The 12,664-nt window shown below is 44.1% G+C and overlaps 2 protein-coding genes across 4 annotated transcripts in view; both read left to right on the top strand.

The window, feature by feature from the left end:
- The window catches only part of UBE2Q2 (ubiquitin conjugating enzyme E2 Q2), a 50,464-nt gene extending 44,244 nt beyond the window's left edge, over window positions 1–6,220 (top strand). For both annotated transcript variants that reach the window (XM_064157331.1, XM_064157332.1), the window contains 5 exons: window positions 60–118; window positions 834–882; window positions 1,763–1,858; window positions 2,725–2,791; window positions 4,538–6,220. In XM_064157331.1, the coding sequence (XP_064013401.1) occupies window positions 60–118; window positions 834–882; window positions 1,763–1,858; window positions 2,725–2,791; window positions 4,538–4,569 (303 nt within the window). In that variant the 3' untranslated portion in view covers window positions 4,570–6,220. The remainder of the gene's footprint in view (window positions 1–59; window positions 119–833; window positions 883–1,762; window positions 1,859–2,724; window positions 2,792–4,537) is intronic.
- Window positions 6,221–6,302: 82 nt separating this feature from the next.
- FBXO22 (F-box protein 22) lies at window positions 6,303–12,459 on the top strand. Of its 2 annotated transcripts, none has more exons than XM_064157334.1 (7): window positions 6,303–6,559; window positions 6,639–6,771; window positions 6,966–7,053; window positions 7,427–7,522; window positions 8,516–8,680; window positions 9,754–9,919; window positions 11,493–12,459. In XM_064157334.1, the coding sequence occupies exons 1-7, from the start codon at window positions 6,456–6,458 to the stop codon at window positions 11,917–11,919; spliced, it is 1,179 nt and encodes a 392-aa protein (XP_064013404.1). In that variant the 5' UTR covers window positions 6,303–6,455; the 3' UTR covers window positions 11,920–12,459. The 2 variants fall into 2 exon arrangements, with proteins under 2 accessions (XP_064013404.1, XP_064013403.1); XM_064157333.1 differs by having other exon boundaries at window positions 11,490–12,459.
- The last annotated feature ends 205 nt before the right edge of the window (window positions 12,460–12,664 follow it).

Genomic DNA, 12,664 nt, shown 5'->3' with positions numbered 1-12,664 from the left:
GGAAGGCAGAGTATATTTCTTAACCTGTTTCTTGCTTTGTGTTTTCTTTTTTCCCTCAGGATAACTTCCCTTTTGATCCTCCTTTTGTGCGAGTGGTATCTCCTGTGCTTACAGGAGGGTAGGTGTCAGTTGGCCTTACAGAAATTTTACCTTGTGGTAAATATGTTACACTTAGACTGGTTGGTGGTTTGCAGGAAATATCTTGAGGCTACCATATGGATATCAGCAAATTTCCCCTAAATATGTTAATGAGATGCTGTAGACCTTGAGTTCAGTGAAGAGCTGAAAGTGTGATGTGTAGACCTATTTCTCAAGTTTTATGAACTCATAGCAGGCCAACAGCCAGTTGCAATTCCATTTTGAGTTGCTGATATTTCAGACACTGTCTGCCATAATGTTGAAGAAGTGGTCTCCCTGGATAGTTAATGTTGCTGTTACCACTTCTGTTGTAGAGTGTTTTGAGTTGGTGCTTTGAAGGGGCCTTGATCCCTCTGTTGCCTTAAACTTGTATAGTCTTAACTGACTGGCTGGTAAATGCTGCCAAGTTTTTGCCAGAACCCTCAAATGTTAATCCAGGCTTGTAGACCAGCCTAGTCACTGATTCTGAATGTAGTGAGCAAAGGAATCTCTTTGTGTGTCTCTCTCAAAGTCCCAGTCTTTGCATAAGTGTAATATGTCTAACTAGTTGCAAAATGTTACTGGTTAAAGGGCATTTCAGCTTCATGTAAACAAAACTATTAACCAAGTAGCCTGCAAAAACTTCAGCTGCTGTGAACAGTTTTGTCTTATTAGTTACTGATGTTAAATATATTTTCTTTTACATTTGTTTCTAGGTATGTCCTAGGTGGAGGTGCTTTATGCATGGAACTTCTTACTAAACAGGTGAACACAGGCTCTCTTAACTGGATAATAACAAAGGGTGCTTTAAAACAGTGAAAACAGCAGCTTCTCTTGAGTTGAAGAATCTCTGTATGGAAGGGAACATGGTGGGGTACACCTCAGTTCCGTGAGGTTTGCCTTGCTGATCTTATGTGACACCTTTTCTGCCTTGGATAGCTTCCAAGAGGTTTGAGTTAAAGGCAGTAAGTGAGAGGACGTCAGCTTTGGAATTCTCATTTTCTCTGAGGAGGCCAGCATAGAGTGAGTTCTGAGCAGCAGCCATTGTTTTCTTTTCCAGAAGCCTCTGCTACTGCACAGAGTGAGCTCTGGAAAATAGAGGAAGACTCTAGGCACAGACAACTCTGCTGTAGACAGTAATTGATTTTCTCTTTCAAATAAGTAAATAAATGAAGTAACTGCTGGCTCTGTCAGAAACTTTTGTGAATCCTAAGGACAAAGCAATGCCAGAATAAGCAGTAATGCTCATGGGAGCAAAATTGTCACAGCTCACTCAGTGACTTCATTAGGCAGCAGTCTCTTCTGCTGCTTGCAACAAGGTGTAATTTCTGTTGTGACATCGCTGAAAATGTGTAAATGCTGTAGTAATGGAGCTGATTTTGCTTCTCTCTTGCTCTATTTTGGAAATGTGTGATTCAGCCTTTTACATATTTCCTACGAGTTCTTCTACTACTAAGAATATCACTGGAAGTTTATCACTTCCCAGATTTTCTCTGGAAAATAGAAGTTAAGTGAAAACACTTAAAAGTACAGCTGGGGTGTAGGGGGAGAAAAAGAAGCCAAAGCACACATTCCAAAATAGATTTGCAAGGTGAGCACAAAAACCTAGTACATGTTATATAGAACTGTTTTCTTATTCCTCCAGGGCTGGAGCAGTGCCTATTCAATAGAATCAGTCATCATGCAGATCAATGCCACTTTAGTCAAAGGAAAAGCCAGAGTACAGTTTGGAGCCAATAAGGTAAATGTGCTGTGTATATCAGTTGCTACTCACCGTTAGGCTTCCACTTCTTTGCTGACTTGAGCAAAAGCTGCTTAACTGGCAGAATTGTCAGTGCAAATGTATTTGCATTTTGATTTATCTTGATGTCCATTGCATGTGTATTTTAGTGGCAATTAACTGTAAGTTTAAATGGTGCCTATAGAGGGGGAGATGGACAGGTGCGAGTAATTGGATGTGCCCTATCCCCATATTGGCACTGGAGGGAGAAGGATTCAGAATTGGCTGTCTGCAAGATTCAGAAATTTCAGTTCTGACTGCCAGGGTCACATATGCTGATGCTAAGAATATCTCCCTTCTCTGGGCTCAACGTCAGCCAAGTGTCATGAGAGGGTGACTGTTACCATGCAAGTAGCTTCGGAGCTAGCCATTCAGCATGAACTGAAGCTATAACCCAGTTCATGTGTGTGTGATGCTAACTGACTGTAACTTCCATGCCAGCTGAAGTGATGATTCAAGGGTAGTGAACTAAGACATTTGTGATCACGCTTCTGTCTAACCAAATAACTGGTCAGCTGAACAAAGCAGAGTTACAGTGGGGTTTGTCTGAAGCCTGCTGTTCTGGTTGCACGGACTTGAGACTCGCCTCAGGTTCTGCATAAAGGGGCCTTTATAGCAATAGGGGTATACAAATTATTTTCATTATGCTGGAGAAGAAATGAGAAAATAAGGTTATTTGTCTTAAATAATGTATTCTAAAGCCAGTAATGTAGTATTGTGTATGGCTCTTATTTGTAAGCCTGATGTAGAGTTAGTTCATAAAGCTGTTTTGTGTGTCTAGCTGCAGGGGGTTTTTATTCATGTGGTGTTCTGTGTTTTTTTTTCAGAATCAATATAATCTAGCAAGAGCACAGCAGTCCTATAAGTCACTAGTACAAATACATGAGAAAAATGGTACGTATGGTCTTGAGACTTTGGTCTCGTCTGCACAGCAGCCTGGGAATTGGTATTTGGCTGCACTAAAACCTGAAGTGGCAGTGTCTTGTATTGGTTTGGGAAGACCCTAAATTATGATTCCTTTTTTTCATCTTGCATTAGGAAGTCAGCAGTGCTTTAAGTAACTTGACTAATAAACATTGCAGCTTGTCCCGCTTACATGAGTGTTCCATACTGGCCTACTGTCTTTTGAGAAGTAGTTCAGTGTCATTTTCAGACAGCTGATCTGGGAACTTTGTTGTTACTGTAGCTCTCCAAGTGTCTTTATTTGACAATGAAGTACCTGCTGGACGTTTTCTTCTCCCTGAAAGGCTTTGTTTCTGTGTGGCAAGACCTTAGTAATAGTAACCACGAAGGAAGAGATCAAATGGAAGATAAACAGAGGCTAATAAGTACAGAAAATCCAAACGAGACATGCTAGCTGTGAAACTGCAAGAGAAATGAGACATTTTTTTTTACCCTATTTAAAGCCAGTTAGTGGTCTGTCAGCTGCATGAAACAAGTTCAAGTGCTTCAGACATAATTGCACTCATTGTGCTGGGATGTGAAGACAGCAAATGATCTGAGGCTTTAGAGGGTTTAAGTGGCTTACGTGTTATGTAAAAGTAGGCAGCAGAATTGGTACCCTGGTCTTGTGATGAAGGAGTTAGTCCCAGTTACCCTTACTGTGGTGTTCTTTAATCTGGGTTGGACGTGGTATCCTTGGGGAATTGATGTTGCATGAGAACAAATTTCCATGTGATTGTAGAGACTGCCTTGGTTTTCCTATGTCTAAAACTGAGCTAATGCCTTTTCTGCTATTGGGAGGAAGGTCAAGGCTAACTTATTTTGAAGTGCTGTCTACTTCTGTGATGTTCTGATGGTGCCATTTTGCTTTTTGTTTACTACAAAAGCCCACATTGCTGCCTGTTTACTTCCAGCTGTGTGCTAGCCTTGGCTATAGAGATGATTGATGTATCAGGACTTGTACACAAAGCATTAACAGCGTGTATTGCTGCTGCAAAAGATGTCTTCAGTTTACAGCTTCTACCTGTTCTCTGGTGCAATATAAATATGCCCTGTATTCACTGTGCAAACATTTAGAGGAATTTTTAAAGTAGCAGCTGGGAGAAAAAAGATTTGGAATCTGGAGGTAGCTACAAAAAAAACTGCCCACTTTATCAGGCATGACTCAACTGCTAAATATGCCAAATGCTATCAGGAGACCGGTTGTTCAACTGACATTTCTGAGCCTCTTCTTATGGCAAGATATGCAGAAGTAGGATAAACTGTTCAGATGCTTGTACATGCCTGACTCTTAGTTGATAGGATTGGATTGTATATGGGAATCCTAATGTAGTCACAACTGTATCTGTGCAGTAAGTGACTAGACTTGGGAGTTTTGCCCCAGTTCCATTTGGTTTTGTTACAGCAGTGTTCCTCCTTCAGCAGTTTCTGTGGATGTCCAACTCCGAATAGGTTTTGCCACAGAAAACAAACTTGAAAGCATATAATTTTCATAGCCAGATTCTGGATCTGATCCTGGAATGTGTCACATGCTTTTATCTCCCACTGCAGACCACTAGTGTTTAGGGCTTGAGCTACTTTCAAGAGAAGGGAAGAAAGGAGCCAGATTAGGCTTCCATCTCCCACAGAGTAAGAAGGTAAGATGATTGTCTTAATGTAGCAATGTTGGTACCTAACACATCTCTCTGTTGTCCATAGGCTGGTACACTCCTCCAAAAGAAGATGGCTAATATTGAGGACTGTTGTATACCTGGACCAATGTTGAGAAAACAAGCTCTTTTTTATGTTTTCCAACACAGACTCAAGCTTTGAGTGCCCCTATAACAGCTGTACTGAAGACTTTAGCTATTAGATAAGTTAGTGGATAATCTGTCAACTGACACTTAAAGTATAAGTTACAGCCTTACCATTCCGCTCTTCTTAGGCATCTGGACTGAGCAGTTTGGGCATTTACCAGTTTTGTTCTTACAGATTAATAAGTGTATTTGGGCCATGCCCTCTCTTCTGCCCTTGTTTGTTTTTTTTGTATTTGAAAGCATAAGCTCCCTACAGCAGGCTATGAAGTTGCTCAAGACCACTCAATAGGAGCGAGTTCACACACTTGGTGTATGTCTTACATACAATACGTGGACCGCAAAGACTTGCGTTGCATAATTTCACTTAAAGCCAGGAGGTTTAAGGCATTGTTTAATATTGTTTCAGGAACTGTCAGGTCTTGCGCATCACAGTAGGGGGTTGTGTATTTTTTTTCTGGTCTAAAATGACAGCGTTTGTAATATTTCCAAAGTAATGATTTAGGAAAAACTCAGATATGTTAAGTCATTAAACATTTTTCATGACTGTATGAGAATATGAACTATTCCTTGGGAAAGATGCTTTTTCTTGAGTTGGTTTTTTTTGGTTGTTGTTTTGCTTTGGTTGTTCTGGGGTTTTTTTTCCTTAAGTAGAACAAGGCTGTGCCAATAAAATCTTGTAACTAGTCACTTCCACTGGGGCATCAGAACTTGCTGGGCTGTTCCTGCTACTGGTTGGCTCAACCTCCTTAACAAGAAGAGCCACAGTATGAAGCTTGAAGTTATTTAAAATACTAAAAACCTTTCTAGGTGTTCCATTTTATTAACGGGTTGTTGCAATCATTTGTAAACTAATGAACTTATAAAGTGATTGGCACAAATCAATGAAAATCCTTGAGTGAAATCTTTTTATATGGAAGCTACAATACAGTACAAAAACCATGTCATCTGATTCAGAGGTTAAAGAAATGCTGCCAACAGTCATGATGGTGGTTTTGTTGTTAAAAGACTAATGAGAACTGTTGTTTCTTTATTAGGGAATGAATCTGGGTCTGTGTAATTACACTATACTTCATTGCCTTACCGAAATCGATTCTATTTTGGTTGTAGTACTAGTCATTAGGCCTTTGACCCCCTCTGGGGCTGAGCTAAGGGTGTGTACCATGAATTAAGCACTTTTTAGAAGCGCAGAAGCATGTTTTTGTTATGGTTCTTTAGTTGACTATCAAACTTGTGCTCTCTTCTCTGTCCAGCACTCGCGCGTCCTTGTGCATTTGCTTCTAGATCCAGTTTTTAGCTCGAAAGAAACGTTTGGGGAGGTTTAGCACTACTTCCACTACGTATTGTTTGAAATGTAGGGTGGGTGGCGTCCCGGCCTTTCTGCTTGCGTGGTTGTAGCGGTGTTTGTCGAGGCCCTGGAGCCGGCGCTGGAGGATGGCGGCCGGTGAGGTGGCCCCGCGGCCGCAGCCCGCCCCGCACCTCGGCGCATGCTTTGGTTTGGGTTCCATTTCTCATTGCAGAGTTACTTGGCAATGTACAGTAATTTGTAAACTTGCATCAAGTTTATGAATAAAAACCATTTTAAGAACTGCGCTGTGTGTCTGCTGGGGCCGGAGCGCGGAGGAGAGGCGTGGGGTGACGCCGGGGGCGACCTGCACTAGCGGCGAGTCCTCCCACCGCCAGGCGGCGCCAGTGTGGACACTCCTGCCCCCACCGACGCGTGACCGGACGCTCCCCCCGCAAGTGTCGCGCGCAGGTGACGCAGTACGCCGTTGCCGCGGCAGGGAAAGGGAGGCCGCGGGGAGCGGCGCTGCCGGAGTGCCATGGAGGCCGCAGCCAAAGGGGGCTTCGTCCTTAGCAACCTGGCCGAGGTGGTCGAGCGCGTTCTCGGCTTCCTGCCCACCAAAGCGCTGCTGCGTGCTGCCTGGTAAGGGCCGAGGCCGCGGGGGGTGGGTGTCGCGGGAGCGGTCGCATCCAGTTCTGAGCGTATCCGTGGTCCGTTGCAGCGTGTGCCGGCTGTGGAGGGAGTGCGCCCGGCGGATCCTGCGGGCGCGGCAGCGCGTCGCCTGGGTGTCGGCGCTGGAGCCGGGCCCCGCCGACAGCCACGCACTGGTGCGCGCCATGGCCCGCGAGCTGGAGGTGAGCGCGGGAAGGGGCCGCGCCAGGTGCGCGGCGGCGCCGCCCCCGCGCCTCAGGGAGGCCTGCGCCAGCGGGCGGGGGGGGTGGGAGCGCCTCACCCCGCGCCTCTCCCCGGGATCCTCCCTCCTCACCCCGTCGCGGGGAGCGCGGCGGCAGCGGTCCGGTAGCGTAGCGCTTCTCCCGTCTTGTTGCAGAAGGTGCACGTGTTGCCGCAGACCGTGCTGTACATAGCTGATGCGGAGACGTTCAGCGGGCACCAGGAGTGCCACGAGCAGAAGAGAGGTAACGGCCGCGGGGCGCGAGTCGTTCCCGCCTCGGGAAAGGGCTGGGCGCTGGCGAGGTGGCGGAAGGGAGCTCGCTGAGCTCTCCGGCTCACCTTTGCGGCAAACGTGACCGCGGAGCTTTACACGCCGCGTAGGGGTGTGTGCGCTTTTGACGTGAATGAGAGCCTGTCTGGTTCTCTGGAAGATGCTGATTCTGTGTGTGCCTGTGCGCTTGCCGGTCTGTTCGGATTTGCTATGCTATTAGCAGGGTGGCCACTGATGGGCAGCATTGCTTCAGCAGGACGGATTTTACTGTAGGGTTTATACCGGTGTCCTTCAGAACATCTCGCTTTTACCTTTCTCTGCATTTTTTTGTCTTAATTTTCTAACAGCCAGGAAAAGAAACAGTAAAGAAACCGCAATTGCCCTGGAAAAATTGTTGCCGAAGCGGTGTCAGGTTCTTGGATTGGTCACCCCAGGGATTGTAGGTAGGAGAAGAAATGTGTGATTTTGTGAGAGATCAGTTCAAAAGTATTCGGCATGTCACCATTTCCTGCTTGTCCTAAGTTCTTGTGTTTGAAGGCATTGTCCTGCAGACTAATGGGAGATCTCGCAGTGATTGCCCTGTTCTGCTTCTGCTGCGTTCAGCAGTTCTAAGGAGGTGATAATGTTGATGTTAACTTTTGTAGAGCTTAAGTTCTTCGCATGATGCGGGTTTAATTAAGGTGTAATTACTGTAGCTGAGCAGGCAGCTTATTGCAGTTATCCCAGCCATCTTGATGTAATTACTGAATGTTTCTTGAATTTATCCGTGTTTTCCAGTCTCACTGTGACAGGATATCCACAGTACATACCTGTTTGTTACTGTCTACCAGGAGACATGTACTGTAACTGTGGGAAAACTCACAGCCTACCTTGACAATCTTTCTAGTGCTATGTGTTTTCAGCAGTAGAAAGGGTTTTTTCTACTCTTTCTTTTTTCAGTTCTCTTCCTGCAGCGTAATTAAGTATTTAGTGGTTGTCATTAGCATAACTAAACAATACATTCTCAGAATTTGTGTCAGTATACTGTTATAACATGCTTATGTAACATGTTTCCCCATTTCATTTGTGGTCCTTGAAAATGTGAGTATGTTCATGTGCCTGCAGAAGCTGATAGAAAGGCTTGAGACGGCTGTGTTGCACAATAGGTGTTTTCCAAGTGATCTGTGCTTGGGGCAGCAGTGGGAAAGTGTCCAAATATATCTAGTTCTTGCCTAAAGTGATTTCAGTGTGACCTATACCCGTGAGGACTTCTGTATCCTTAATCTTACCAAATTGTCAGTGAAGAAAATCACAGAGGTTGTCAATTTGATATGGTGTTATGGAAGTGAGCTGCCATGTTTTACTTTAGATGCTCTGCCTCTTTTAGTTTATGTTGTGTTGTAGATGGAAGTATTGGAAAAGCTGAACACAAGGTGTTTGTTTTTGTATCTCTGTAGTTACACCTATGGGTTCAAGCAGCAATCAACCTCAAGAAATTGAAGAGGGCGAAGCTGGGTTTGCTCTGTTGTTTCCCAAAATTGATGGGGTGAAAATTCATACTTTCCATTTTTCTAAAGACTCGAGGAACAGGATCTTTGATGAAAGTAAATTTGCTGAAGCAGGTATTTCCTTGTTCTTCACCTTACTGGTTTCTGTGAAATGTTGTATTGATTTTTTAGGCACCAGCGTGGAGATACACGGGCAACTAACAGCTTTGGTGTAAGCTCCATTTGTAAAGCAGGCTGTGGCTCTTTGGGGCTGCAGCTGGTAATAATGCATCTCTCTTCTTCATGTTCTCTGGAGTGTTAAGTTATCTTGAGTTGATCTCAAATCATATCAATTATGTTCTGTATGGAGTCGTTAAGCTTTGAGTAGCCAATGACTAGTTAAAAACAATGATAAATCAGTCTGTGCCATTGGGAATGATTCTTGACGCAGCAGCTTAGAAACAAGTAGGGAGGAGTTGCTGCTCTTCTCCAAATTATTTTTGCATGTAAATCTTAGATTGGATGTAGCAAGGAAAGGCAGAACCGAAGGCAGAATATTGCAGTGCATAGTGACTCTCAGCAGGGTAGACCATTTATGAAGAGTAACGTAATGAGGGCTTCTTGAGTCTACTGGGAACTTGGAAGTTTATACCGTGGGATAAGCAAGTGGCTGATATGTGTAAGGTATTAAATTTTTGAGTAAAGCTATTTACTGTGCACTGGTTCTTACTGAATAACCTAACCACTTGGTTCTCGCCTCTAAAAGGACAGCAAAGGCTGCCGAGTAAAACTGAAGAACTGTGCTTTCAGAGGCTGTGGTAAAGAAGTGTTAAAGAGATGGAAAGCTGGAGGAAGCAGGTGCAGTCTTATTTTCCTTGCTAGGTTCTGTTCTGAAATCCTTGCTTACATGGGGAATGCAGCTCAGTTCCTGAACGCCTGGGACACTTGTGTCTCATTTTCCCAGCTGCAGCAGTGGAAATCTGTAGCAAAAGATGCGAAGTGATGTTGGAAGAAAGACTAGGATGGTTGGACTTTGGGAGCCAAGGTCTAAAAGTGTTCAAAAGCAGTGTAGCTGTGGTGTTTTAGGGGCATGGTTTAGTGGTGGACTTGGCAGTGTTAGGTTGATCATCTTGGAGATCTTTCTGGACCTGAACAATTCCACGATTCCAAAAATAAGAGGGTTGGTGTGTTTGTGGTACTGTTTGTAGGTCTGAAGAATAACCCAGATCTCCGAGTGGTTCTGCTGTTTGGCTACAACTCCTGGAAGTCTGGAGCAACTCGATTTCTTCACCAAATAGTCAATCCTTTGAATGAGAAGAGTATCATCCTGGCTGGGGGACAAGTGGAGAGCTTTACATCACTCACCTCTGAGAAGTAGGTGTCTTATTTAAGGTAAATTGTGAAGATTTAAAATGCAAGAAGCACTGTACAAACCATGGTCTTCTAGTTAGAATATATTAGAAATGCCTCTTAGTGGTATTAAATCACAGCTCATTTTGAAGAGAATGAGTTCAGCTGCTACACTGTAGTCTAGCCACAAAACTTGGAGGCTTTGTAGGACTGGGTTAGAAGTTGGATTCTGGAAAATTAGTTAGAAAAAGTCCACCACAACAGATTTCCAGCTTCAGATAGGCTGTGTGTGTTCACTGCCATCTGTTTACTGTCTGGCTTGCAGATAACTTACCAATCGTTGTGACAAACCATTACTGTTAACACGTAGTTTCTAGATCATGTTACAGAGCAGTAACTGAATAGGCAAACAGGGCTGTGCCCCAGGAGCACACTTGTTCTGCTGCTGAAGTACTTGGACTCAGGGCAGGAATAGATTTTATTGAGCTTAAACCCCTTCCTTCTGCCAGGATCCCTGCAGGGCAGACTTGGGCTCCAGCAGCTCTCTGCACAGGGAGAGCTCTGTGCCCTCTGACTCACAGGTGCTGGCACATTTTCATTGGAGTGTGCTGTGCTTGGGGTATGCAGCCGCAGACATTGGACTCTGGGGGTACTAGTGTTTTTGTTGCATCTGATGCATGCAGCTGCATTATTAATCCAGATAAGAGAGCTGACCATATATTAAACTAGTGGTAATAAAGCATGAGTACTAAAACTAGTGCCTCCCGGCCAACCAAAGAGAGTTAATGCAACATGAGTCTGAAGCTGTTGCTGACATTACAACTGCCCTGGTTTGGTGGCTAAATGCTGAGTATCTCTGCATAAGTGTAATGAATAGCTAAAATTACAGAGCTGTGAGATACACAAACTGCTGAATTGGGTGTGTATTTGAAAGGTAGATTTATGCTTGGTTCTTGGTAATGGATGAAAAGTTTTTCTTGTTAAAGACTGCTAAGAGGATTTGGGGCCTGGAGCACAAATCCTGTGAGGAGAGGTTGAGGGAGCTGGGCCTGTTTAGCCTGGAGAAGAGGAGGCTCAGGGGTGATCTTATTACTGTCTACAACTACCTGAAGGGGCATTGTAGCCAGGTGGGGGGTGGCCTCTTCTCCCAGGCAACCAGCAATAGAACAAGGGGACACAGTCTCAAGTTGTGCCAGGGTAGGTATAGGCTGGATATTAGGAAGAAGTTCTTCACAGAGAGAGTGATTTCCCATTGGAATGGGCTGCCCAGGGAGGTGGTGGAGGCACCGTCCCTGGGGGTCTTCAAGAAAACACTGGCTGAGGCACTTAGTGCCATGGTCTAGTTGACTGGTTAGGGCTGGGTGATAGGTTGGACTAGATGATCTTGGAGGTCTCTTCCAACCTGGTTGATTCTATGATTCTAAAACTTGATAAATTGTGAAGGCCTTGGTTTTTTTTTTAACTATGTTTGGCTTTCCAAATCACCAGGCTGTTGATATGCTTTGAAATGTACTTCCCTCAGGGTAGCTGTTTGTTTGGGGTGGGAGCGGAGTCCCTGGAGCATTTTCTAACTTGAGTGCCTGTTGCTTTTCAGCAGCAATGCCCAGCCTGGTGATGCCTGTGGTGTGGTTGGGCTGGCTTTTAGCGGTCCCCAGATTCAGAGTGCCACTGTTCTGTTGGATCAGGATGTCGCTGATGAGAGGACAGCAGAAGCCGCCATGCAGCGTCTCAAAGCAGCAAACATCCCTGAGCACAACACTATCGGCTTCATGTTCGCCTGTGTTGGCAGAGGGTACCGCCATTACAAAACCAAAAGGAATATGGAAGCAGATGCATTTAGGAAGTTTTTTCCAAGTGTTCCCCTCTTTGGCTTTTTTGGACATGGGGAAATAGGATGCGACCGAATAGTTACTGGGAATTTTGTATTAAGAGAATGTAATGACATCAAGGATGACCTGCTTCATGGTTATACTACAGTTATGACTCTTATTCATCTTGGCTCAACTAAAGTGAGCCAAGTGTAAATATGTTTTTAATGCTTTAGTGAGCTGTTTCTTTCATTCCAGAAAGCTGAGAAGTCTGGAAGAGTGGGCACCTTGCAGCTAAAGCCCTTTCCAAAATGTGAACATCATTTTGGTGATATTACTGAACCTTGTAGTTGGAATAGAGTTTAACACCGTAGCAGTGAGAAAGCTTTGCCTTCCGTGTAACTCCCTCTCTGTGTCGGAATTGCAGGTAAATGATAACTTGATGGAATTCTGCAATTGGAAGAAAGTCTCTCTATTCTAAATTGGGAATGGTTTGCACAAATGGCAGTTGGAGTCCAAATATCAATGTGTAGAAGGAAACAGTACTTAAGTGTGTTCTATTTATGTATGTAAAACAGTCTAGAAGAACTACTGCATAAAATCCACCATTGCCTGGATTTTATTTCAAGAGAGGTAATGCAACCTGCCAGATCTGTGTGCTATTTACAGAGCTGAATGGTTTTACTAGATAATATGAATGAAAGTCTTTAGAGAAAAATATCCAAGTCATTATTAAATAAAGATGAAAGTATATTGCAGTACTTTGCTTTCTGCTTGGAAAAAAAGCGCTGATTTGAAGAGATGTTGTCCACTTAAAAGCTCAGCTTGTCTTGCCATTTTTAACTGCATCTCAGTTGTCTTAACTACCTAGCTCAGAATAATACATGAAATTTTGTGTGTAGCAACAGTTTCAGTCTTTGTAGGTTTAAGTTTACACAACCCAAATGCATTGGCTGCTTTT

This window comes from Pogoniulus pusillus, chromosome 17, assembly GCF_015220805.1.
Source record: "Pogoniulus pusillus isolate bPogPus1 chromosome 17, bPogPus1.pri, whole genome shotgun sequence".
Taxonomy (NCBI): domain Eukaryota; kingdom Metazoa; phylum Chordata; class Aves; order Piciformes; family Lybiidae; genus Pogoniulus; species Pogoniulus pusillus.
Note: the sequence above shows the minus strand (reverse complement) of the source record. Positions and strands in the feature narration are given on the sequence as shown.